The sequence below is a fragment of the Hoplias malabaricus genome, chromosome 12, assembly GCF_029633855.1.
Source record: "Hoplias malabaricus isolate fHopMal1 chromosome 12, fHopMal1.hap1, whole genome shotgun sequence".
NCBI classification, from domain to species: Eukaryota; Metazoa; Chordata; class Actinopteri; order Characiformes; family Erythrinidae; genus Hoplias; species Hoplias malabaricus.
In genome coordinates, this window is record NC_089811.1 from 31,402,493 (window position 1) to 31,427,693 (window position 25,201).

Here is a 25,201-nt window from a genome sequence, read left to right on the forward strand (position 1 = left end):
TGGATTGGAAACTCAAAGTGTGTGTGTGTGGCTGGGTGTTTGTGTGTGTTGCCCTGTGAAGGACTGGCACCCCCTCCAGGGTGTATTCCTGCCTTGCGCCCAATGATTCCAGGTAGGCTCTGGACCCACCGCGACCCTGAACTGGATAAGCGCTTAAAGATAATGAATGAATGAATGAACTGTATATTACAAAATAAATTCCATCCATCCATTATCCACCGCTTATCCGGGTCCGGGTCGCGGGGGAAGCAGTCGGAGCAAAGAAACCCAGACCTCCCTCTCCCCAGCCACCGACGCCAGCTCCTCCGGGGGTATACCGAGGCGTTCCCAGGCCAGTCGAGACATATAGTCTCTCCAGCGTGTTCTTGGTCTGCCCCGGGGCCTCCTCCCCGTTGGACATGCCCGGAACACCTCTCCAGGAAGGCGTCCAGGAGGCATCCGAACCAGATGCCCGAACCATCTCAACTGGCTCCTCTCGACGTGGAGGAGCAGCGGCTCCACTCCGAGTCTCTCCCGGATGTCCGAGCTCCTAACCCTGTCTCTAAGGGAGAGTCCAGACATCCTGCGGAGAAAACTCATTTCAGCCGCTTGTACCCGCGATCTCGTTCTTTCGGTCACTACCCAAAGCTCGTGACCATAGGTGAGGGTTGGGACGTAGATTGACCGGTAAATCGAGAGCTTTGCTTTTCTGCTCAGCTCTTTCTTCACCACAACGGACCGGTACAGAGCCCGCATTACTGCTGACGCTGCACCGATCCGCCTGTCTATCTCACGCTCCATCTTTCCCTCACTCGTGAACAAGACCCCGAGGTATTTAAACTCCTCCACTTGAGGCAGGATCTCACTTCCAACCTGGAGAGAGCACTCCACCCTTTTCCGACTGAGTACCATGGACTCGGACTTGGAGGTACTGATCCTCATCCCTACCGCTTCACACTCGGCTGCAAACTGGTCCAGCAAGAGCTGGAGGTCCCGGCTCGATGAAGCCAACAAGACCACATCATCTGCAAAAAGCAGACATGGGATCCTGAGACCACCAAACCGGACACCCTCCGCCACTTGGCTACGCCGAGAAATTCTGTCCATAAAAATTGTGAACAGAACCGGTGACAACGGGCAGCCCTGACGGAGTCCAACTCCGACTGGAAACCAGTCGGACTTACTGCCAGCCATACGAACCAGACTCCTGCTCTGTTTGTACAGGGACTGGATAGCTCGTTACAAAGAGCCCAGTACCCCATACTCCCTGAGCACCCCCCACAGAATACCCCGAGGGACACGGTCGAATGCCTTCTCCAGATCCACAAAACACATGTAGACTGGTTGAGCAAACTCCCATGCACCCTCCAGGATCCTAGCGAGGGTAAAGAGCTGGTCCTGTGTTCCACGACCGGGGCGGAATCCGCATTGTTCCTCCTGGATCTGAGGTTCAACTATCGGTCGGACTCTCTTCTCCAGTACCCCCGCATAGACCTTACCGGGGAGGCTGAGGAGTGTGATCCCCCTATAGTTGGAACACACCCTCCGATCCCCCTTTTTAAAAAGGGGAACCACCACCCCAGTCTGCCAGTCCAGAGGCACTGCCCCCGATGTCCACGCGATGTTGCAAAGACGTGTCAACCAGGACAGCCCCACAACATCCAGAGCCTTGAGGAACCCGGGGTGAACCTCATCCACCCCCGGGGCCCTACCGCCAAGGAGTTTCCCTACCACCTTGGCCACTTCAGCCCCAGTGATAGACGAGCCCCCCCCGGGGTCCCCAAGCTCTGCTTCCTCTGCGGAAAACGTGCCGGTGGGATTGAGAAGATCCTCGAAGTATTCCTTCCACTGTCTGGTGACGTCCCCAGTCGAGGTCAACAGTTCCCCACCCCCACCATATACAGTGTTGGTGGAAAACTGCTTTCCCCTCCTGAGTCGCCTGACGGTTTGCCAGAAACTTCTCGGAGCCGACCGAAAGTCGTTTTCCATGTTCTCACCGAACTCCTCCCACACCCGAGTTTTTGCCTCAGCGACCGCCGAGGCTGCGAGCCGCTTGGCTCCTCGGTATCTGTCGGCTGCCTCCGGAGTCCCCTGAGCCAACCAGGCTCGATAGGACTCTTTCTTCAGCTTGACAGCCCCCCTCACCCGGGGTGTCCACCACCGAGTGCGGGGATTGCCACCCCGACAGGCACCGACAACCTTGCAGCCACAGCTCCGTTCAGCCGCCTCAACAATGGAGGTCCGGAACATGGCCCACTCGGACTCAATGTTACCAGCCTCCCCCGGGATGCAGTCGAAGCTCTGCCGGATGTGGGAGTTGAAGATCTTTCTGACAGGTTCCTCTGCCAAACGTTCCCAGCAAACCCTCAACACACGTTTGGGCCTGCCAGGTCTGTCCGGCATCCTCCCCCGCCATCTGATCCAACACACCACAAGGTAGTGATCAGTTGACAGCTCAGCGCCTCTCTTCACCCGAGTGTCCAGAACATATGGCCGCAGGTCAGATGATACGACTATAAAATCGATCATCGAAATGCGGCCTAGGTTGTCCTGATGCCAGGTGTACTTGTGGACACCCTTATGTTCGAACATGGTGTTCGTAATGGACAAACTGTGACGAGCACAGAAATCCAATAACTGAACACCACTCGGGTTCAGATCAGCGGGGCCGTTCCTCCCAATCACGCCCCTCCAGGTCTCACTGTCATTACCCACGTGAGCATTGAAGTCCCCCAGCAGAACAATGGAGTCCCCAGAATGAGTGTTCTCCAGCACTCCCTCTAGGGTCCCCAAGAAGGCATGGTACTCTGAACTGCTGTTCGGTGCATAAGCACAAACAACAGTCAGAGCCCTTTCCCCAACCCGAAGGCGCAGGGAAATTACCCTCTCGTCCACTGGGGTAAACCCCAACGTACAGGCGCTAAGCCGGGGGGCTATGAGTAAGCCCACACCTGCCTTACGCCTCTCACCCTGGGCAACTCCAGAGTGAAAGAGCATCCAGCCCCTCTCGAGGAGATTGGTTCCAGAGCCCATACTGTGTGTCGAGGTGAGCCCAACTATATCTAGTCGGTACCTCTCAACCTCGCGCACCAGCTCAGGCTCTTTTCCCACCAGAGAGGTTACGTTCCATGTTCCAAAAGCCAGTTTCAGTAACCGAGGATCGGAACGCCAGGGCCCCCGACCCCCACCACCACCCGATCCACAATGCACCAGACCCGGATTACTACCTCTCCCACAGGTGGTGGGCCCATGGGAGAGTGGACCCATGTATCCCCTTCGGGCTAAGCCCGGCCAGACTCCATAGGTGAAAGTCTGGCCACCAGGCGCTCGCCAAGGAGCCCCTCCCCCAGGCCTGGCTCCAGGGTGAGGCCCCGGTAACCCTGCTCCGGGCAAGGGAGGCTGTGTCCTCGTTGTCTTTTTCATCTGTGTCTTTATGGATCACTCTTTGTCTGGCCCATCACCTAGGACCAATTTGCCTTGGGAGACCCTACCAGGGGCTATTGCCCCCGACAACATAGCTCCTAGGCTCACGCAGGCATGCAAACCCCTCCACCACGTTAAGGTGGTGATCCAAGGAGGAGACAAAATAAATTAATTTCTAAATATCCAAAAAATTGGCACTTTGAAATATTCCATGACTGCCTGGAAAGCATAAATTCCATATGTTTTGAGTTTGACTGGCTCAGTGTGTAACAGGAAAAGTTTAAACCACGGGCATGACAAAATCCCAAAATTGATTGTAAGTGACACAAAAATCTGGCCTAGTGCTTAATTCTTCTACACATTCATCTGAATAATGCCTGGTCAGACATTCCTATCCAATGGGCAGAGTTATTAGCAAAAATATCTGATCCAGCAAGGCCAAGCTGGTTATACTGTGACACGTAAGAAGGCAGGGGTGATGTATTTAGTCATTTCAAGGGTATATAATTTTCATTCCTGTGTCCACTGAAAGCATTTTGCCTTGTACTTGTTTGACCCTTTCTCTCTAAACCCGAGGGATAATGTTAGCTCGGGGCTAAAGAAGTGGATCCAACTGATGCTATCACCTGGAAATTAAAACCAGTGTCTAGGGTATATCCTCATAGACAAGGGCACCCTGGGGAGCTTCTCAAGATGTGCTCTCACTCAAAACACTGATCACTCTGTCCAACATGCTCACAAGTATGTGTTCACCCCTGGAAGTATTTTGGTATGGTCCATCCCTCAAACCCAGCCATAAAGATGTCATTAGATCTGCTCAGCACGTCTCATTTCACCAGCAGAGAAGGGAACAGACCCAACCAGGAATTATTGCAAATACCCAGAACTATTTTTATACACTGAACACTAGTCAGAGAATGTATGTTTTATGTATCTTTTCCACCAGCTTTGTAGTTAAACATGAAATTACGATGTCTCCTCACAATTTGTTAGTTCTCCATTCGGTTTGCTTCCTCAAGACAGGTCTAATGTGTTTACGCAGCTCTGATGTCAGTAAATGGGTATACAAACAAGGTGTCTCTGTCCGGTATGTCAGGCTTCTCTCTCTCTCTCTCTCTCTCTCTCTCTCTCTCTCTCTCTCTCTCTCTCTTTCTCTCTCTCTCTCTCTCTCTCTCTCTCTCTCTCTTTCTCTCTCTCTCTCTCTCTCTCTCTCTCTCTGCTCATGGCAGAGAAAAGGCATCTGGGGTTTTTAGACAATGGAAAGAGCTCCAAAGGTTGAAAACCATGAACTGAGATGAGGATATTTTTCTATTCCTGATCCAAAGGTGAGCAATAGTGACTTATTTTTACTAGTTACTACTTAAGCTGAAACTTAACATTGGGAGGCACCTAACTGCATAAAAGTAATCACAGACAAGATAAACTTCAGCCACATACAAAAAGTATTTCTTTAAACTTACCGTTCAACCTTAAATGATGCAGAGCTTCTGAATGTAAACAAACTAGAGAGAACTATGTTTTCCCCACAATTGTAGACGTGGCTTTTAAGGGCTGGTTAGTCTCTGCTTTAAAGTGATATGAGTGCTACAATATCATCTGGACCCAATACAGTTTGACTGTGGCATTGAAAATAGCCAGCCCAACTGCATGAAATGTGTGCAAGAGAAAAATGGTAATAAATCACTTCTCACCACAACTTTGTGGTTATTTGATTTGCCAGAGGAGAAACGGCTTGTATGTGAAACGCTGCCCTTTTCAGTTTGGTGGGAAGTCCATGCCACTACTGCTAGTCTAGACATTATTGGGTGGCAGAAATCTCGGTGTTAGAACCTTGTTCTAACTGTGCCATTTAGCCCTTATAAAATATTGACCAAGTTATTTCCACCATCACACACCCCTTTAATATCTGCTTTCTTAATTCATGTGTTAGTGTTCATACTGCAAGCTCAGGTCTGGCATAGTTTTCTGTTTTTGGCTGTTAAATAGCTAAACCATATGTTATGTGTTCAAGGAGGCCTGTGAGTTTGAGAGAGGAAGCTGGCTTGGCGCCTAGTCAGAGTGCCATGGTCGGCTAGAGACAGACCTTCTGGCCCAAAGTTAGCTACACATACACATGCATACATTCTCCTACACAAACACACACACCCACATACACACACAGAAGATCGTTGTACGTTGGTGCCCATGGTAACAGCAGTAACTGGAAGCAAAATGACAAACAGAGGTACTTTGCTGAGTAATCACATTTGGTTCTAATGCTTTTGCTGGTTACAAACAAGTCAAAACTAGAATGTGTTTTTGTAACATTCACTGACTGATTGCAATGCTAACAGAGAATAAACAAATCTGCTGAGAGGAGGAAATACATTCCGTTATTTCAGAGGTAGTTCATGTATTTCATATTCATATGCCAACAATTTCTTTGGACCTCACCCAGATAAGAGATTCGGGTTCAATATACAGAGCAGATGTTTATTATGTTCAGGTGTTAACAAACCATGCCCTGCGATGGACTTCATACAGGGTAATTACATATTCATAAAATTATTAATATTACAATGTTGGTAAAATCAGTATTACCATGCTTTTGTAATATATAATGGTAAAATAATATCAGAACTTTTATTCCCCTGTGCCTCCCTAGTTCTAAACGCTCAGAATTAAGGTGTGCAGTAAAAAGTTGTACCAGTACGAGAAGAAGTATGAGAAGAAGTATGAGAAGAAGTATGAGAAGAAGAAGAATCTGTTCTATATTCCATCCCATTTTCCCAAAGAGAGTATTATATAGACATGTAAATAAATTAAATAAAACAAAATTCAAATCATGCTTTATGATCATTGTACAACAATACAGCAAAATCTAACCTCCACATTTAACCCATTCCGTGGTAGTGAACACATACACACCCACTAAGGATTGGGAGAAGCGAACACACACCCAGAGCATTGGGTGGCCACCCTTGGCACCTGGGCTGCTTGTTGGGGGTTGGGTGCCACCCTCAGGGTCACTTCAGCCATGGATGTTCCTACTGGTCGTGGGGATTGAGCTGGTGACCTTCCAGGCCCAAGTGTGCTTCTCTAGCCATGGGACCGCGACTGCCCATGTAAACAAACATGACTAAATTTCTTAAGAACAGAAAGAGTTTTCATGCAATTTGGAATAGTTTCAATTTGAATTGAAAACAATTCAAAAACCTTTTCTGATAAACACAGCAAACGATGTACTCTGCACTCAACTGCATTATTGTTAATATCTAAAATGAGATAATCTAGTCTAGATCATCAATATTCCTGTGTGCCTCTTATCTCTATAGATTTCATATCATCTATCATCTGACTTTTATGTTGCCAGGACATTTCTCCATGAGCAGAGCAGTCTGCTGCATGTTTGCTTCTATTCGTCTGAAGGTGCAATAGACACTGGCAACTGCAGGTTCAGCGGGGCCATCTGTGGGAGAATCCTGGTACCACAAGTACAGCTAAAACATGCACTCTTCAGGTAAAACCCTGTGAAATTGGTGTAAGTAATACCACATTTTCACACCATCAAACCAGAGGAGAAGACCTTAAGATGTTTCACAAGTCATTCAAGTCCTGTGCACTTTTTGTATTGTCTTTCTATTTTTCAGCTTTTACAAAAACTAAAGAGTGTAATACAAAGACAGCTTGTAAATTTCATACAGTATATCACTCAGATTGACACTGCTGTTTTGTTATCTAGTTTGACAGTATCCATAGACTGTATCAAATTTGTAACAGCTATGTGAAGAAGTATAATTAATGGATCATGGTTATGGAATGTTTGCTTGTGCTTGTTTTTTTCTGAAGGAAGTTCAGATCCTGTTTCAGTGGATGCTTGTGATTTTTTTTCAGATCCTGCTTCACTGTGGATGTTAGAGCTCCAACAGGTTCTCCAGGTAAGTGAAACAGAAAATGAATGAATGAATAAATAAATAAATAAATAAATAAATAAATAAATAAATAAGGGCGACACGGTGGTGCAGCAGGTAGTGTCGCAGTCACACAGCTCCAGGGGCCTGGAGGTTGTGGGTTCGATTCCCGCTCCGGGTGACTGTCTGTGAGGAGTTGGTGTGTTCTCCCCGTGTCCGCGTGGGTTTCCTCTGGGTGCTCCGGTTTCCTCCCACAGTCCAAAAACACACGATGCAGGTGGACTGGCGACTCTAAGGTGTCCGAATGTGTGAGTGTGTCTGTGTTGCCCTGTGAAGGACTGGCGACCCCTCCAGGGTGTATTCCTGCCTTGCGCCCAATGATTCCAGGTAGACTCTGGACCCACTGCGACCCTGAATTGGATAAGCGCTTACAGATAATGAATGAATGAATGAATAAACAAACCCCACAAAGACATCAGGGGGTCTGCAGATGGGGTCAAAGTTTAGAATGTAGCAGGCCTGGGATAACGTTTTCCTTAGAGCCCTCCCTCAGTAGGAGAGACAGCATAGCTGCTTTTTACATTTACTTTGTCTGCCTTCACAGTATTGAACAACATGAACGATTATTATTAGTCTTACATTTGGAGGACACTCAGTTCTAATAAAGGTGTATGTTAATGAAATGACACACGGTTTTCACTGACAGAAAGGTTAAAAGTGAAGTTTATATTGTTACATGGTCGGTCACATAATCATGCTGAACATAGTCACCTAATTAACATTAAAATGTCATTTTAAAAAACCTAAAGTCTACAAAGATCAGAATAATTAAAGTAAATACATGAGTGAATAAAAGATAAAAGTGTCGTTATCTGCATGATATACGATATCCAATAGACTCTCATTGATGTTTAATTCATTAATGGTTCGCTAAAACAAAGTAGCCAGTGATAAAAAACCAAACAAATCAGTGTAGCCTTTTGTATGTCTGATTCTGATTCTGAATGGCAGTGTACAAGAATAGTGTTAAAGGATTATGAACAGAGACTCCCAAAAGCATTCCACAGTAAAAAAGCTTTGCAGTCTCTGTGGCCTCTGTTTAGTTTCAGGAACAGTAAAGAAAGACATCTCACCGGAGCAGAAAAATATCTGAGTGGAAGGACATGAAATTATAATGTCATGTTTAAAGTTGCACTACCATTTCAGCTCAAGGGCCCAATCATGCTGTTCAGCTACACTCTATGTATATGAATGCAAGCATGTGCTTGTCTGCAAAGGCTTTTAATAATAATGTCTCATATCTTCGTGTCCTCTTTCGTGATTTTATCTTTTATATTTATTAAAAATTGTTTTTTTTTCTGGTTAAGGTTTATGATTTAATGACTGACAAAATTTTTTATATTTTTATATTGAAAAACAAGTCAATTAATAATAAAAAAACCCACAGGACCACCACACAGCATGTATGGTTTGAATGGTGGATCATTCTCAGTGCTGCAGTGAAATGGATGTTGTGGTTGTGTGTTGTGCTAGTGGATCAGACACAGCACGACTGCTGGAGTTTAAAGCCTTCACTTTCACTGGGCTGGGCTGAGAATAGACCAACATCCAAAAATATCCTGTCAGCATCCTATCGGCGAGGTCCTGTGTCCACTGATGAATGACACAAATTGTGCAACAACAGGTGAGCAGCTGTCCCTGACTACATCTACAAGGTGGATCAACACCATAAGCGTGGACAGTGAGCTGACACGGTGCAGTGTGGTAAGAACGTTTCAAATAAAACCTTCATTTCTAAACAAAACATTTCAGACACCTGCTGAAATGTCAGATTTTAAACTAAATTATTATAATAATTATAGCTGATTTTTGCCCCATAATTATTCAAGATATGCTGTAAAATATACACATTTTAACTCACATCATATAGTCTGAACTCCTATTATCAAAATATATAATTTATTGGGTTATCAGACCAAACCAAGTATTGTAGCCTACATCTTGAGATTACATAGATGACCAATGTATTCTTCTAGTACTACAACTACTACTATTTAGTTTTATCATGGTGTTTCTAGTCTCATTGTGTAATGTAATACTGCTGGGATTTCGCTAGGGGGCAGTACAGCCCGTAATAAGACGAGCCCAATAATTTTGTGGTACAGCTCTAATGCTACAACCCGTCTATGTTTTTGTACACTACATCTATACCTTGTCTGTATACAATCTAGTCACATGTTGTGCTTTAAGATATTTAGCCTTTATATCATTAGAAAAACAAATGGCCTCAAAAGAATAGCAGTGGAAAAGGCTAGTCCGAGGAAGTGTCTCAGTAAGCATATGTATTAAACCGGTCTGTTACTAGGTTTACGTTACCATTCAGCCCCAATTGTGATTTCAATGTGTTCAGCTTCTCGTTACGTTGTTTACATAAGTGCTTCAAACTGACGCTACAGCCGTTAACGGCGTTTCTGTGGGACTCTGAATGGAGTTAAAGTGCCGATGAAGTGAACGCACCAGAAGGAGCTCGAGCTCACTCCATTGTTTGGAAATGACAGTTAAAAGAGACAGATTTTCCTCCAGACTTGTTCAAGTCGAAAGCGGGGCTACAGTTGGTGTGTGAAGTAGTCTTTTAGTGGAAACAGAAAGAGGAGAGTTAGGCGGAATCGAGCCAAACAACATCGGAGCTGCTTTTGGTGACATCACCAGCTTTCACTGCATCCATACGACACCCTGCTGTTTCCCACCACTGTGGGCTGTGGGCTGCTCTCCGTGCACTGCCTCGTTCCTCCGCTCCTCTGTCCGCTGTGGTGGTGGTGGCGGCGGCGGTAGCGGTGTTGTTGTCGGTCTTCAGCTCGGCGTCTGCTCTGGAGCGGGTCTGTTCTGTTTAAACCGAGGGACTTTACTGTTCTCCTGGAGGCTGGAGGGGAACAATAGACGCCGGCAGCAGCGGGACGAGGACTCAAGGCAGGGATGGGGAGGCTTTAAGTCTGTAACCACACGGCGCTCCTTTCTGGATTTACCTTCAGCCTTCTTTACGAGCTCGGAAGGGCAAGATGAACAGTGGCGAGGCGGCCGAGGAGGGACCCAACGACCCGGACACTGAGGCGTTCTTTAAAACAGGTAAGAGAGGGACGGATGGATGGAGGGAGGGATGAGAGATTAGACCGGCTTCCACCGCTCTCATCTGAGACACACAAAGAATGAAAGCAACTTGGGGAGGATAACCTCAAGTCCATGGGAAAGCACAGACCCTGGGCATGGCCCGTTATATCTATGAAAGAGTGAGATATGTGAGGTTTAGGCGTGGGTTTGGGGAACGAAAGCCTTCTGCATGAAGCTCTGTGAGTCGGAATGGCTGAAATAAGCCCGCGTGAAGCTGCTTGCTCCAGTCTGTGGCTGGGTAGGCGATGCCCGGCTTTGTTTGACACCTCCACTCCTCCCTGTCAACTGCTTTCCACCTGGATCCCAAACAAACACGGAATGGCCGTCTAAGCTCCTCAGAGCATCAACACTCCCCAGTAACAAACTGTGCTGTCGTTTCCTTGTCCCCAAAAAACGTGGCTTTGGTTTAGTGTTGCAGCATTAAACGCTGCAGATGTTAAAGTAGGTCTTTTTCAAGGGGATTGATGATACATTGCATTTAACGAAGGGTGATGGTTCACATTTGGGAGGTGTGTGATCTCTGGGCTCGCTTTGCCTCTTTATGTTAGTGTTAAGGGGCTTCCTTTGACTTAGGTGGATGTTGGTGGGATTGATTGATGAATTGATGTGGTTTATTCTGTGAAAACAGCATTTTTAATATCCTACTCCTGTAGAAACGGATAGCATTCTCCACTTCAGCCTGCTGCATTGTCAGAGATGCAAGAGGAAACACTCAAATCAAGCTGAAAACAGTAGGGTTTCCTACAACTTTTGGAAGACTTTTTTTGATATAAACATTTTAGGTGCTCTATTCCACATAATCTTGGATAATACATGCAGAAATACACTAAATAACATGTTTTTTTATTTGCCTAATAGTGGAAGTGCCCTGTGGTGGACTGGAGCTCAGTCCAGGGTGTGTTCCCGCCTTGTGCCCAGTGATTCCAGGTGGGCTCTGAACCCACCACAACACTGAACTGGATAAAACTGATACAGAATATGAATGAATGAATGATAGAGGTTGTACCAATGTAGGATGTATGTGCAAAGCCTGCTCTCATCTGTGTAGCTGGAAAAAGGAGAATTCTTGTTATTAGTCTAGAATGTGCTTTGGACAAAACACCTATTCCTGTTGCCTCCATGCACAGCACAAGGACACACCCCAGCAGTCGCAGCATGCTGCCTAACACCTCTGTCCTCAGTGCCCTAATATTTAACACAATATTTCCTCAGTCAGGAATTAAACCAAATCCAGGACCAGGTTTTCCTTCCAGTAGGAACTCTCCATTCTGATTGTGGTGTAGTCCTAAGTGTAGTCCTTATCTGAGGAACCAACCATTTAAGTTTAGTGCACATCATGGCACAAGTGACCTTGCTTTTAGTCTGTGCACGTGCTGTACATTTGAGACCACTTTAAATGCAAGCTCTAGCTTAGGTGCCTACTTTGGCTGTCTGCGGGAAAACCACGTGAGTGTGTCACTCTGTTTATGCCTGAATGAATCAGGGATGTCTGTTTTTCAGCCGAAAGTCGTATTTGAAAGGGAGTGTTCCCTTTTTCATGTGGCACCTTAATGTAAACCAGCTCCTTTAGCTTCTTTGAGTACAACCAGCTGAAAGCAGGATTAGTAATGATGGTGGTGGGAGAAAGACTTTGGCTCCTGATGTGTTGAGTGACGTGTTGTGTTGTGGCCGTTTTTAGGGTGCATACCGCAGCTACTCTGGATAAACCATGCCTCTGCTCATTTTGAAGTTCAGGAGGTCTAAACCACAGCTACTCCGGACAGTCTAGACCTAACACACAGTCAAATAATGAAGGTCTAGAAACGTAGAAGCCTGTGCTGAACGTAGAACTCTGGAAGGGCTGTGAAATTGATTCTTGATTTGTTCAATCTGGATGTGGGGCCTTAGCTATAAAGACTACGTGCAGCTTTTGGGGAGAGGGCTAAGATGACTTGCAGATGGTGTGGAAGTCTGAGAGAGCTATCAGAATAAAGAGAGTGTCTTTGCTGTGGCTCAGTTCAATGGATATAAGGACATCTGCCTCCACCAGCACAGGGAGATGTCATCAGCAAATTGTATTGATACGTCATGGCAGCCTCAGGCCCAGGGGAGGCCAGAAAATGTGGAGAGGGATTGGAAGAGAAATAATTTTGGGCAGAGAGAGAGAGATGAACAGAGAGTTTGCTAATATATCACACATTTCTCCATATTATAGTTGGGATACAGCAGTAATATTTAAAAAATACATTGGTCAGTTAAAAATATGGAATGGTTAAAGACTGGTCTACAGATTAATTGTGTTTTGTTGAATGGCTTTAATGTTTGTCATTAAAATAGTCACCGGGAGCTGTGTTGGTGATTGTATGATGATGTCACAATTAAATTTACATAAACAGATCATTCTGTTTTAAATTGTGAATTGTAATGTACAAGAAAGGAACATTCAGGCACCAGTTCACTCTCAGAAATAAAAGGAACTGTATAGGTACATTATTGTTCACTAAAGGTACAAACAATGTAAATGTACCTTTAAATGTAAAACAGTATTTTTTAAATTACAGTTGTGTTCCTTAAAGGTACATTACATCCTCAATTACAGATGGAGAGGTGAATATTTGTAATCTATCATAGAACTATGTTCTGGAGATGAAATACGATATCAAAACAACCTCACAATCTACAATTAATATGGTACAATTATCGTCTCTAACTAAAATGACAGAATATATTCAGGGTTCCACCACAGTGAGAGCAAAAGGTACCACCACAGAGAGTGTTGATACCATGCTAAAATATGTATTTGCATCCTTAAATGACATCAGCAAGCTACTGAAAATGCAGGGATGCGATATTGATTAACAAACATATAACAGAGACTAAGTAGAAAAAATGACAGACTGAACAGACAGAGCTGAACTGAGACAAAGAGGGAAAAGTAGGGTCAGAGGGATGTAGATCAGGACAGACAAGTAGTAGAAAACCAAAAGTGTGAGAATGAAAGGGCTCATAAAGGCCCTCTCAGCCGCGGCTGCTCCGACAGCAGTGGGTGTTTGCCCTCAGAGAGAAAGGCATTACGTGGCTGAGTGAGCAGTAATCCATTCACAAACGGTTGCCTGAATGAGCTGAAGTGGTTTTATATCCTCAGCCTTACGGCAGCCGCTCTGCCGGCGTCTCCGCAGCTTACGGCCCGATTAACCTCCAGCCAAACTCACACTCACCCATGTGTGAGGAGGCTTCAACCTAGCACAGTGGTTTAGGCGTATGGTCCCTGCCCTCAACACCTTGTTGGCCATCTGAAATAAACAATCGGAAGAGATGAGAATCATATCAGGAATGATGTAGTAAGAGGCATCCTATGCCTTGCTATTAGGGAAAGAGTAATTTGGGCCACAGCTGGTGGTTTTAAACAAAGGGAGCTGCAGCCGAGTGAGAGGCGGATGGCTCCTCAAGTAATAACATAAGCGAATTGGCACAGTACAACCCTCCAATCAATACCTGTATAGTTTTAGACTTTTTTGTCAACAACAATCGCCTCCTTACCAGGCTGATAGAGTACAGCTGCAGCGCCTGGATCCACTTCCTGCTCTTCCTCTTCCAAAAGCTTCTCCGCTCGGAGCAAGGAGGATTTTCTTCATCGATTACCTAATCACTGTGTGAGCTGGGATCAGGGCCAGGGCCTGAGGAACCATGCATGATGTCATACAGACTTCAGTCTCTGGGGTGCAGGTAGTGACGTGACAGGGCCATTTGTAATGACTTGATCTAAATGGTAAGATTTAGGGATTGTCATCGTAGGCCATATGTGTGATTTGTTTTGTCTTGAACACGTTTTAAGTGAAACAATGACTGGACTTCAATGTTTGTCTGGCTTTGGTGTGAGTGAGCTGAATGCCAAACTCTGCTCTGCTCTGCTTTAGGCCATCCTCAGTCAAGCTGCCGTGTAATAAAGTTATAGTAGTTAATTGCACTCGTTTCCTAAAAGTATTATTTAGAAAATTTCCCCAGCTAAGAGGTTAAATGTGGAGTGATCTAAACAACGGATGAGTGGGTTGACTGAAGCATGAGTGTTCAGACGAGGCGTGCCTCAGTTTTTGTGACTCTGCTAAGTACATAGTAGGTGGATGCATGTTAATAAATCTTCTATTTCAGAATAGAAAGTCAAGCTCAGTTATTATTTCACAAAGCTCATTTGAAGTCACTTTATGCTTTCATTATTGTGAACTATTATTATGAACTGATCCCACTTGTTTTGACCAGGACTTCTCAATCTGGTCCTAAACCCAGCTTAAACCCTAACCCTAGCCATATATCCGTTCTTTCTGGATGAACCATGATTTGATTTGGGACGGTATCTGGCTAGGAATAAAAAAAACTAAACACCAAACATATGTCCCATGCCAATAAGTTTGTTTTAAAGCAACAGTCTGTGGGTGCCAATATTAATGCTATATTCTTGGACATCGTGGCTTAAAACAAGACCAGCAGGTCAGTACTTGACATATATAAGTAGACAGTGGACTGGCTGCATGGCAGGAGTGCTCCTTCATTATTGTACTTAAATATTAATAGATAGAACACTAATTATATTATAGGAAAATTCTTCAGTGTCAGAGTTCATATTTGTTCATTATTTAAAAAATTCTATATATGTGATGCAAGAGAGACCATGTGTGTATATATATATATATAGCAATTCTTACTCCTTCAGCATTAATGCCTAACAGTGTATGTCCAGAAGTTAGTTTGCATATTTGGGCCGACTATTGAACTCTGTGATGAACTATTAACAATGTTTATGCAATTCATCAAAATTTTATTTCAAAATATGAGGAAGCATGGTTTTCTTCCCAATGTGAGCTTGTAATTATGTTTGATGTAATAACCTTTAAATGGATCCTTTTCCTTATGTACAGTTTAGCTCTGAAGTGGAGCCGGAGTCAGGCCAGGCTGATTGGATTCATTGACTGTGCTGAGTGGCGGCTAAATTCTGTTGTGACAGATCTTGGCTCTCCGCCAGTTGCCAGCACTATGTGTGTGTGGATCTGTTTGTGATTGTGTGTGTGATTGTGTGTATGTGTGTGTGTGTGTGTGAGAGAGAGAGAGCGAGAGAGACAGACAGACAGTGGGAGGGGAAAGTTGTAGGGGTGCTCCCTCCTCCACTCCCCACATCATGGCGTCTTTCTGTGTCCCACACAGAACCTCCAACATGAGGAGAACAATAGGGCGATACGGGCCACTGTCAGCCACAACAAAGAACACACCCATGCCTTACCCTCTGTGTGTGTGTGTGTGTGTGTGTGTTTGTGTATTTGTGTGCACACTCACTCGTTCTCTTTCCCTTTGTGTCTGTTGTGCTGCCTCCCTCTACTCTCTCTTTTCCTCTTCTCCGTGTCCTTATCTTGCTCTTACTCACCCTCGTGTACACACACATACTGAGTGTTGTTAGAGAGACAGATGGCTAATTGGCCAGCGTAAGCCACAAGGGTAATAAAGAAAGTGAGTGGAGATTTGACTGGGTTATTGAGACCATGATCAGATGTTGTAGAAGAAAGAGAAAGCAGGATAAAATAACGACAGAAAGAGAGGGCTTTCCCCTCCTTGTTAAGCAGCCTTCAGTCTCCAACATCACCATGAGGAAGCGTATGCCTACGCAGGGAGCAGGGAGACAGTTAGCACTGGCAGCTAATGGAGTCAGAGCTGATTAGCTGATGCTAAGAATGAGGTTTTCTGATGGGTTGGGAGAGAGCAATGCCCTAGAGGTCTCTGAGTGTTCTTCTGCACCTCTGCTGATAAAGAGGCTGTGCCAGTTTACATTTTCACAAACTTGTGCAAAGAAAATCCTGGTAAATTTGAGTTATTTGGGTTATTTGATTCTTCCTACTTCTCCGTAAACACAACTTTAACATCCATTTTTTCACACATTTGCTCTTTACTTGCTGCCAGAAGGAAATCCTGGTCTGTGTAGAAAAACAACTATACTGAGACGTCATAAACTGCAAAAGCAACAAATAGAATTTTATAGAATGTCAGTATTTTCAAGTTAGTTCAGGGAATGGTCTTCTATAACCTGGGAATGATGTATGATTTCTGTGACATAAATGAAGCACAGCTCAGTTTGAACACATATCTGATTTTACCTTGCGAATACTGACATGCAAAGCATTGCTATTTAAATTTTATTTCGTGCTTTTGCATGTGTCAGAGCCTTTACACCCTTCACAAAAAAGTGACTACGGTATGTTGTTGAAAAGAGCAAAGCATCCTTTCAAACCCACATTTTAAAAATAAACACTAGGTAAGATTTGGTATTTTGCTGCAGTGCTCCCCCTACAGTTGCAGAATTCACTTCAAGGGGGAGGGTGGGAGTGGTTTCCTACCCACCACCAAAAGTTACATAGTGCAGTTTCTGCTGTGCCGAGCCTGGAGTAGCAAAGACAGAAGGAGAAACGGGCTGAATGGGCTCTTTATTTTGAGTCGTCTTTCACCAATTAGTTCAACAATCTTCTAAATAACAAAGAGAACTATGACAATAGCTTTTCTCGTACAGTTCTTGCGTTCCAGTTCTTTCCAGAAAGTCTGACATAGAAATCTGAAACACAGATATCCAGTGTCACTTTTATAGGCAGCAGATGAAGCTCTTTCTTTCTCATCACTGATCAAACATGTTTCCACCAGTGAATGAAATGTTACAAAGCACAATTTTGTTGTTTATCAAGAACTCTGTTGATGTGACGTGCTTTAATCATGTGTGACCATTTTACATGGTTTAATCAGTAAATGCAGTCTTAAAAATGCAGGTCACCTGCTCTTGAATCATGTTTCTGCATCTGCTCTATGTAAGTGCTGTAAAGCTGATCATTTTTGCAGTGTTTTATCACAAATTTACGTGTATACACTGGATTAAAATGAAATGAATGGTGGCTGTAGCTCCTAGGAAATTTAAATCTTCCTTTGTTGTTGATTTCTGTGGATTTTGTCAATGTTCGGTCTGCAACTTTTGTCATTTTATTATAGATGAGGTTTATGTAACATCATGTTGTAAAGTATCCCCAACCTTTGTCTGTGTATTTTGTCGAACAGAATCATGTGTCATAATATTGTTGTTTTCAACATTCATTTCTAAGGCCGTCTATTGATTTTCATTGATTTGTAATGTATTTTGTAAACCATAAGACAATGGCCATTAAAAGCGCTGCTTTGTTATTTGTGCATTGTTTTGGCTAATTACACTGTACTATCATGCAATTATATTTACTTTTCAAGCACGTGATACTTTTTCTTTGTTTGGTACTGTGTACATCCACCTCTAAAGAACATGCTGACATGAGAGTAGGCTTCTGCCTAGGTTATATCAGGATAAGAATCCTATTGTGGGCTGAGTGCATTGTCTCATAATTGAATTCTTCTAATGCTGAGTTAGATAAGGATTGGCAGCAGTCTTGGGAGTCTGCTTTATGATTGCTGTGTTTTAGCAGGGGTGGGAAATGGCCTTGCACTAAAAGCTATTGATTTTTTATACTTGTATTCTTGTGTGTGTGTGTGTGTGTGTGTGTGTGTGTGTTTCTGTTTGTAGCGACAAGCAGAAGGAAGAGAAAAGAGTGATGTAATATCAGTGCAGGCAGTCAGGTCTGGAAAAGGCAGTTGGCACATTTTTGGAGGGTGGTCTACGGCTATTGCCTGAAACACTTAAACACACAGATGCTTGATTACAATGTGAGGATTTCGCAGCAGAATTCCAAAGTGTGCACTCCAGCCACTCCATGGACACTCTGAACCTGGATCACAAATGTGATCCACAAAAAATAGAGCAGAAATGTAATTCGATGGACCCCTTGTTTGATTCTGCTGTAAGGTGATTCTCTCTATATTGATATTTAAGGTCCAACTTGGTTTTTGATTTCTGGAGCCTATAGAATAATATCATTCTGCATAACACAAGTGATGACAAGCCCAATGTAATTTTTTAACGGTAATGGAACAGAATCTATATGGAAGTCCAATGATTCTGTGGTTATCTATTTAAATTTTTTTCGATAAAGAAACATAATGCATTCAAAAATTGATTATACTGATGCTGCTTAGTGGTGTAATTCTAGGAGATGATTCCAAATGCAGCTAATGACAATGAGCTTAGAGAGCTTTAAAGATATTTATCTGTGTGAGGGAACTGTAAAAATATTGTTGACCACTTTGTCTACATCAAGCTATTTAGTATTTTTTTTAATATGTATAATAGTGATCACTTTTAAATTAGCAGGATCAAGGATTTTGCTGTGGCAAACATGAACTCTGCTTGTTCTGGCTTTACTTGAGATGAATTTTATGAAAACACTATATTTGTGGGTTTTGTAATGTCAGCCCTGGCCACCCCCAAGCTTCTTCCCACAGATATGGGAGCTCAGACTGCTGCTACTGCCACTAATGAAAACTGGAGACACAGCTACTGCTACACAGCTAACCTTATTGGTGGGCCTCTTGTAGGGAGTAAAAGCCTTGATAAAAGAGGAAATTAAAACAGGTATTGAAATTGTTTTGCTGGAAAGCTTATGATCCCCCCCCCCTTTTTTTTATTCTTTTTTCTCTCCAGAAGGGGCATATAAGGCTAACCTTGCCTAATCAGGGCCTCACTGGGCCTGCAGCAGCTCAGGCAGCCCCAAGGACACATGGCTGGAACCAGAGAGGAGTCATGCATATTTAATCTGCTGCACACTGAGTCAGGTTCACTGTCCTGCTGTACCACCACAGCGGAATTGAAAGCAGGATACACAGGAAGAGCTAGTGCATCCAGTGACATAGACGTAGATTTGTCTTGCCTTGCAGATTTAAAGATAATTAATATCTCAGTGTAGCGGTTTCATATTTTCACTTCTCGCTTGAACATGGTCTCTTTGATTAGTGAATACGAACACAAACTCATTGGATCCAAATTCAAATCCACAAGAGTCACACTCACACTCTCTATTGATCTGTACTCCATCTGGATGGTTGATTCAGGGCTGAGAGTGAACTTCCGCCGAGCAAGCACTGCTGCATTCAGCACTATCACCACTAGGCCACTAAAAACACACATACACTCCCGCAGCTCTTGCATCAACATTCAGAGAGCGAGAAAAGCAAAGCGGTAAGCCAAAAAAAAGGGTAAAGCTCCACTACACAGTAAAAAGAAAGCTGCTTGGCTAATGCTTTTAGAGCTTAATATTTCACCAGTGGAGAGACAGAGGATGCAGACAGATCGAGAGAGTGGATGTAATGGTCCGTGGAGGTTGGCTGTGTGTACCTGTAGGTAATCATTCAGAGTGCCCTCTCCATCCTTCTGATGCCTTTGGCTAAAAGCAGAGACAAACTGCTCTATTTATTTAGTTTAAACCTTCTCTCCAGGCCAGTAATATTTTCCTTTTTTTATTGTTCTTTGCTCAGTTTATCTGTAACTAACCTGGCTATTCCGTTTTTTATTCAGGTGTTTAAAAGTTGGGGGGTAAATGTCCAGTTTTAAAGACATTGTTGTAAATGTCCTGTTTTAAAAACATTGGATGCCAAAGATTGGAGTTTTATATGTAATATATAGGAGCTATATCTAGGGTTTCATTCTATTAAAATTTAAACAAGCTAATCACCCAAGCTTTGTGTCTCTCTCATGCCCCTCTACTGCATCCTGACAGATGTATATCAGCAGGTCTCTCTCTCTTTCTCTTTGTCTCCCTCTCTCCCACTCCATCCCTCCCTAAGGTGCTACTTGCATGTGACATTTAAGCAGGTTTGCTGGATTGTTTGGGGAAGCTGTCCATCTTAAATTGTCTGTACACTTGTATGTAATTCACATGATCCAGTGACATATGGAGGAACTCTGGTTTCTAAAGGACACAGTAACAATGAATTTTGGAAGTCGTATTAATTTCTCTCATGGAGAAATCGAGCTTAGGCTCAGACTTCCAAATAAATGCATGATGCTGACTGCGGAAAGATGACACAGTGTCAGTGGTGTCTTGCTGTCAGAGTGCATCCTGTCAGAATAAATTGGGTGTAGAGAGGGAGGGATTTATGCAATGCTTTGTTTTTCTGATTTCAGTTATGAATGTCAGAAGTTGTAATGTTCAGGGCTAGTTTGTTCTGACCAGTGCAACAATGTTGAAATAGTTTGAGGAAGTGGATAATCAATATCATTATTAATTGTACATTTAACCACGATTATGATTAATGAAGGATTATTTTGTTTGTGTATTTTTGACCCTCATAGTTCAGTGACGAGGCTTGTACTGTAAATATGCTCCAGTATTAAAGCTGGGATATCTAATGATGCGGGGGGCTTGTTCCTCTCGGGGTTTTTTTTAGCACTGTTTATGTTTGATGTGCGATAGCTCTGTGACTGTGACACTACCTGCTGCGCCACCGTGCCGCCAGTTCTGAACATATTCATCATAATTGATATATGTTTTTAGTGAGTTTGTTTGAACTGACTTGTCTGTGTTAGTTTGTCAGAAAATTACTGTGAAAACCTTGTTGATGGTCATCATCTTTAGTGACATGACTTTTCACCAGGACACCTAAGAGTGTCTGTGTATTTAATTGAACAAGCATGGAGTTGTAGATGGATTTTGCATGTGTGTGTGTGTGTGTGTGTGCTATGCAGTGTTGACATACATATTGTGCATATTGTGTAAGGTCTTGTGGATTCAGGGCCACTGCGCTGTATTTTCATTTGCTGAAAGAGTGAAGACAGGATTTTAACAGCATGAAACTTGATTACTTTTTTATTGAATCAAATGGAGGAAAAAGGAGAGGGTGAATGACATCATCAGTAGTTGCACTGAATTGTGGTGTGCATGTGTATATATATAGACCTGATCTCAATCTTTGTACATACTCCCTAAGGGAAATTTTGCATGCATGAGTGTATGAGTACATCTGTCTCCATGTGGTAGATTTTATGAATACATATATTTATATGTGTATGCATTTGCGTGGGTGGTGTGGATGGTTTCAGTCATGTTTTATGAACATGTTCTCTGGACAGATATTCCTTTGGCACTTCAGCACCACATAAACCTTATAAACCCTCTGTGCTTTAGCAAACCTGGGGGATAGAAGGAAAACACATAGTCAGAGAGAGTGTAAGCATGGAGTAGGTGAGATATGACTGCGCTTGTCAACTTCTGACCGTTGTCCTTGTGTCAGTGTTTATGTCTCGTTTAGTGTTGGCTCAGCTGCATCTATGGTGCGTCAGTGCTGTCAGATTGGGCCTAACATACTGTGTGACATGGATTATGGTTAGAATAGAGAAGATTAGTATAGAACAGAAATATTTAGGCCTAGATGTAACATTTCTAATTAGAAAATCCTGAATGGGGAATTCAGAGAGATACATTAGTAAAGGGACAACAAAAATAAGATACATTCATTATCTGTAACCGCTTATCCAGCTGAGGGTCGCGGTGGGTCCAGAGCCTACCTGGAATCATTGGGTGCAAGGCGGGAATACACCCTGGAGGGGGCGCCAGTCCTTCACAGGGCAACAAAGACACACACATACTCACACCTACGGACACTTTTGAGTCGCCAATCCACCTACCAACGTGTGTTTTTGGACTGTGGGAGGAAACCGGAGCACCTGGAGGAAACCCACGCGGACACGGGGAGAACACACCAACTCCTCACAGACAGTCACCCGGAGCGGGAATCGAACCTACAACCTCCAGGTCCCTGGAGCTGTGTGACACTACCTGCTGAGCCACCGTGCCGCCGCAAATAAGATACATGCTAAGCTTAAAAATCCCGAGTTCTAAGAACCAAGAATGTGCTTGAAGTAGCAGTTACATCTAAACAACATACAGTTCTGACTCTTGGCCGCCACTGTCTCTCTCCTGCATAGCAGTGATAAGCAGGTTCTCATGCTTGGCTCTAATAGTATGCGTAAGAGTAAGAGTATGCAGAAAACAATCCTCACAGTCTGTCACTGCTTTATGAAGAAGCCAAAATGTAGCACTTTATTGAAGATGGTGGACGGTGTCTACATAAAACTTTGAAGACAACTGACATGAAAGATTATTCCAGCAAGCATCAGTTGTGTTGATATTTTTCTGGTGAAAGGACCCCAGGTCTGATGAATGGAGCACTCATGACTAATGCTTGTCTGGTCATAAATCATTATGAGTGTTTATATGAGTTAAAGCTTCTTTTCATTTCACTGTCATGTAGAATTATGACTGCTGCACTTTTAGTAAAGTGTTACCTATCAGAATATTAGACATGTTCTGAGATGCCTTTATACTTCTTATACTTTTATACCTCTTATAACCACTTGATTCCGTGAAAAAATGTTTGAGTGGCTTTTTATAGACTCATCTCTTCAGATGGTTCTTTAAGAAACCAAAAGTAGTCCTTCCTGAAACTCGTTTTGGCAGTACACTCATACCATTACTGAATTATGCATGGTTTTGTACTATGCATTTAATGGAAAGGCAGAATTATTAGGTGCTGCTGGGCTGCGATGAACAAATGTCTCCATTTTATTTTCTTTGCTGCATTTGTGAGTAGTTGATATGAGTTTAATCAAAACTGATGTTTTCAAATGTTTATGCAGAGGCATCTGTATCAGCGGGCGTGTGAGTGTAAAAGCATGTTTTGGAATTAGTTCAGAATGGTCATACTGGTGTTTCCTTACTTTTTAATGAAGCTGATTCATTAAAAGTTACAAAGTCATAGGAAGGGAATTCTGAAAGTGATGAGTTTGAGGTGGGGTATTTAATGATTATTACCCACTTCGTGTCACCTGACTATAGTTACACATGTTCAGAGATTACAAAAGACTACCACATTAGAGCCACTGCCAAGATTTGTACTCTGGTCCTGTAAGAACCATATATTACGACTTACTAGAAACATCTGGAAAAAGCATCCAGTCACAGAGCGGGAGTGTGTGAGACCCTCTCATTGAATTCATAAAAAAAGCGCTTTCGGCTGGAATATATGTCTTACAGATAATGGCACAAAGCTGGTCTCCAAATAATGAGTGTGTCTGAAACAGGGTGAGCTGGAGCAGGTTTGATGGATGTTAGCTTGGAAGCCACTGTTTCTAGCACATAGCTGACAGTTATGCCTCATTTTTCAGACTGTGATAAGCCAAGAACCCTTACTGAACCATCAAATGTTCACTGGAATTGACAATGGCCTGCTGATCTGAGAGCAATTTTGCATTAAATTGACAGGGTTTTAGCATTAATGAACAAAATCCTGCAACCTCGCACTACCCCGGATGTGTATAGATGTGTAAATGCAGCTGTGCATCTGAGTGTTTCTGGGGTGGTATTCCAATATTCAGCATTATTGTGTGAGACCTTTGCAGTAATGCCGTTGGTCCCGTGTGGAACACAGCTGTTGGATTAATGAATGCACTGGGAGCACTGGCACTGCAAGCACACAACTTCACTGCCAGTACAAACTAACTGTTCCATAAAGGAAAAAAAGCAATCTATAAAGTGAGAGGAGAGAGAGAGCTATGGATATAGGGAAAGAGAGAGCGAACAGCAGATATATAGAAAGGGACAGAGAGAACTAGGGGAAAGTGCACCAGAGCAAGTGCAAGAGGAAGAATGTGTGGGATGAAGCTTCAGAATGCCTAATCAATGCACTTAAAAAGGGATCAAAGGGAACTCCAATACCGGTCTCAGGGCTGGACTCAGTAGTAAATCAAAGCCCCATTTAAACTTTTTAAAGCATTGGACAGTTATGAAGAAAGTGAATGGAGTTGGCTGGGAACGGCAAAAGAGAAATTTACACTGTAAAGCCTACGCATGTTTATGAACTTGGCAGTGCAGCATTTATCAGCATGAGGTAGTAAGCGGTGTTATCAGCAGGATAGTGAATTAGGAGGACCGTTGCGTTACTCTCTGAACTGAGCTGACTCTTCTGCATTGAGTAAGCCTATAAGCTCTCTCGGGACAGCCTGGCTGGAAACATACGTCATGCTTACGTTAAATTACTGCCTCACATTTCTGCTGTTATCTCAAGGGAGGACTGATTTAATTGTAATTGTAGCTCTAAGTGCAGAATTTTGAACATTTTTTTAATTATTGGATTCCACCGTCTAAAACACACGATAATGTACGTCCATTACAACTTGTGCTTAGAAAGAAGCACTCAGACACACACACACGCATGAGGCCTTTTTCCATTCTGTACCTAGAGGCGTTTTTAAGCTGGGGTTAACATTCAGGAGAATTAATGTTTGCAAGTATGTGACTGGAGTGTTAGAGCTGAGGTTTTTCTCTCTGGATTTGTCTGGTGTAATTTGAGGAGGGAGCGCTGGGGTCTTGTGGGTACTGCATGCTTTAGCTGAGATGGCTAAGGAGGTTTGGCGTGAATGTGTGTGTACTGTACACCCAGAAGAGTTGGAAAAGGCCTAAATACCACTGACATAAAACGCTCCCCCCCCATGCCCGTATGGAGATGATGGAGAAAGCAATCCTATTTGTCTCACCACAGATGGATCATGGCCAGTAGTGTGTTTTGAGCCGAGGTCTTCGGCGTCCCGTTACCACTGGCAAGCAATTGAATTTTTCCTTTTTCCTTAAGTGATAGGAAATAAAGGATTTTGTAACTCCTTTGGTTGTAATGAGTCGAGCAGTGGCGGCAGTGATTGAGAGTTTTGCTCCCTGTTTTGTAGGGTATGTTTAAAAACAGCTGTCACTAGCAATTAAAGCTAATTTTCTTATGGTCAGTTCCCATGCCGACCGGGCTGCTCTGTCATTGTGGGTCCAGACTCAGGGCAA

At 43.5% G+C, this 25,201-nt stretch overlaps 1 protein-coding gene across 1 annotated transcript in view; it reads left to right on the forward strand.

Moving 5' to 3' along the window:
- Positions 1 to 9,924: 9,924 nt before the first annotated feature.
- Positions 9,925 to 25,201, forward strand: part of kalrna (kalirin RhoGEF kinase a) — a 186,415-nt gene continuing 171,138 nt past the window's right edge. Inside the window, exon 1 of the mRNA XM_066686096.1 lies at positions 9,925 to 10,415. Within this exon, the coding sequence (XP_066542193.1) occupies positions 10,349 to 10,415 (67 nt within the window). The 5' untranslated portion in view covers positions 9,925 to 10,348. The remainder of the gene's footprint in view (positions 10,416 to 25,201) is intronic.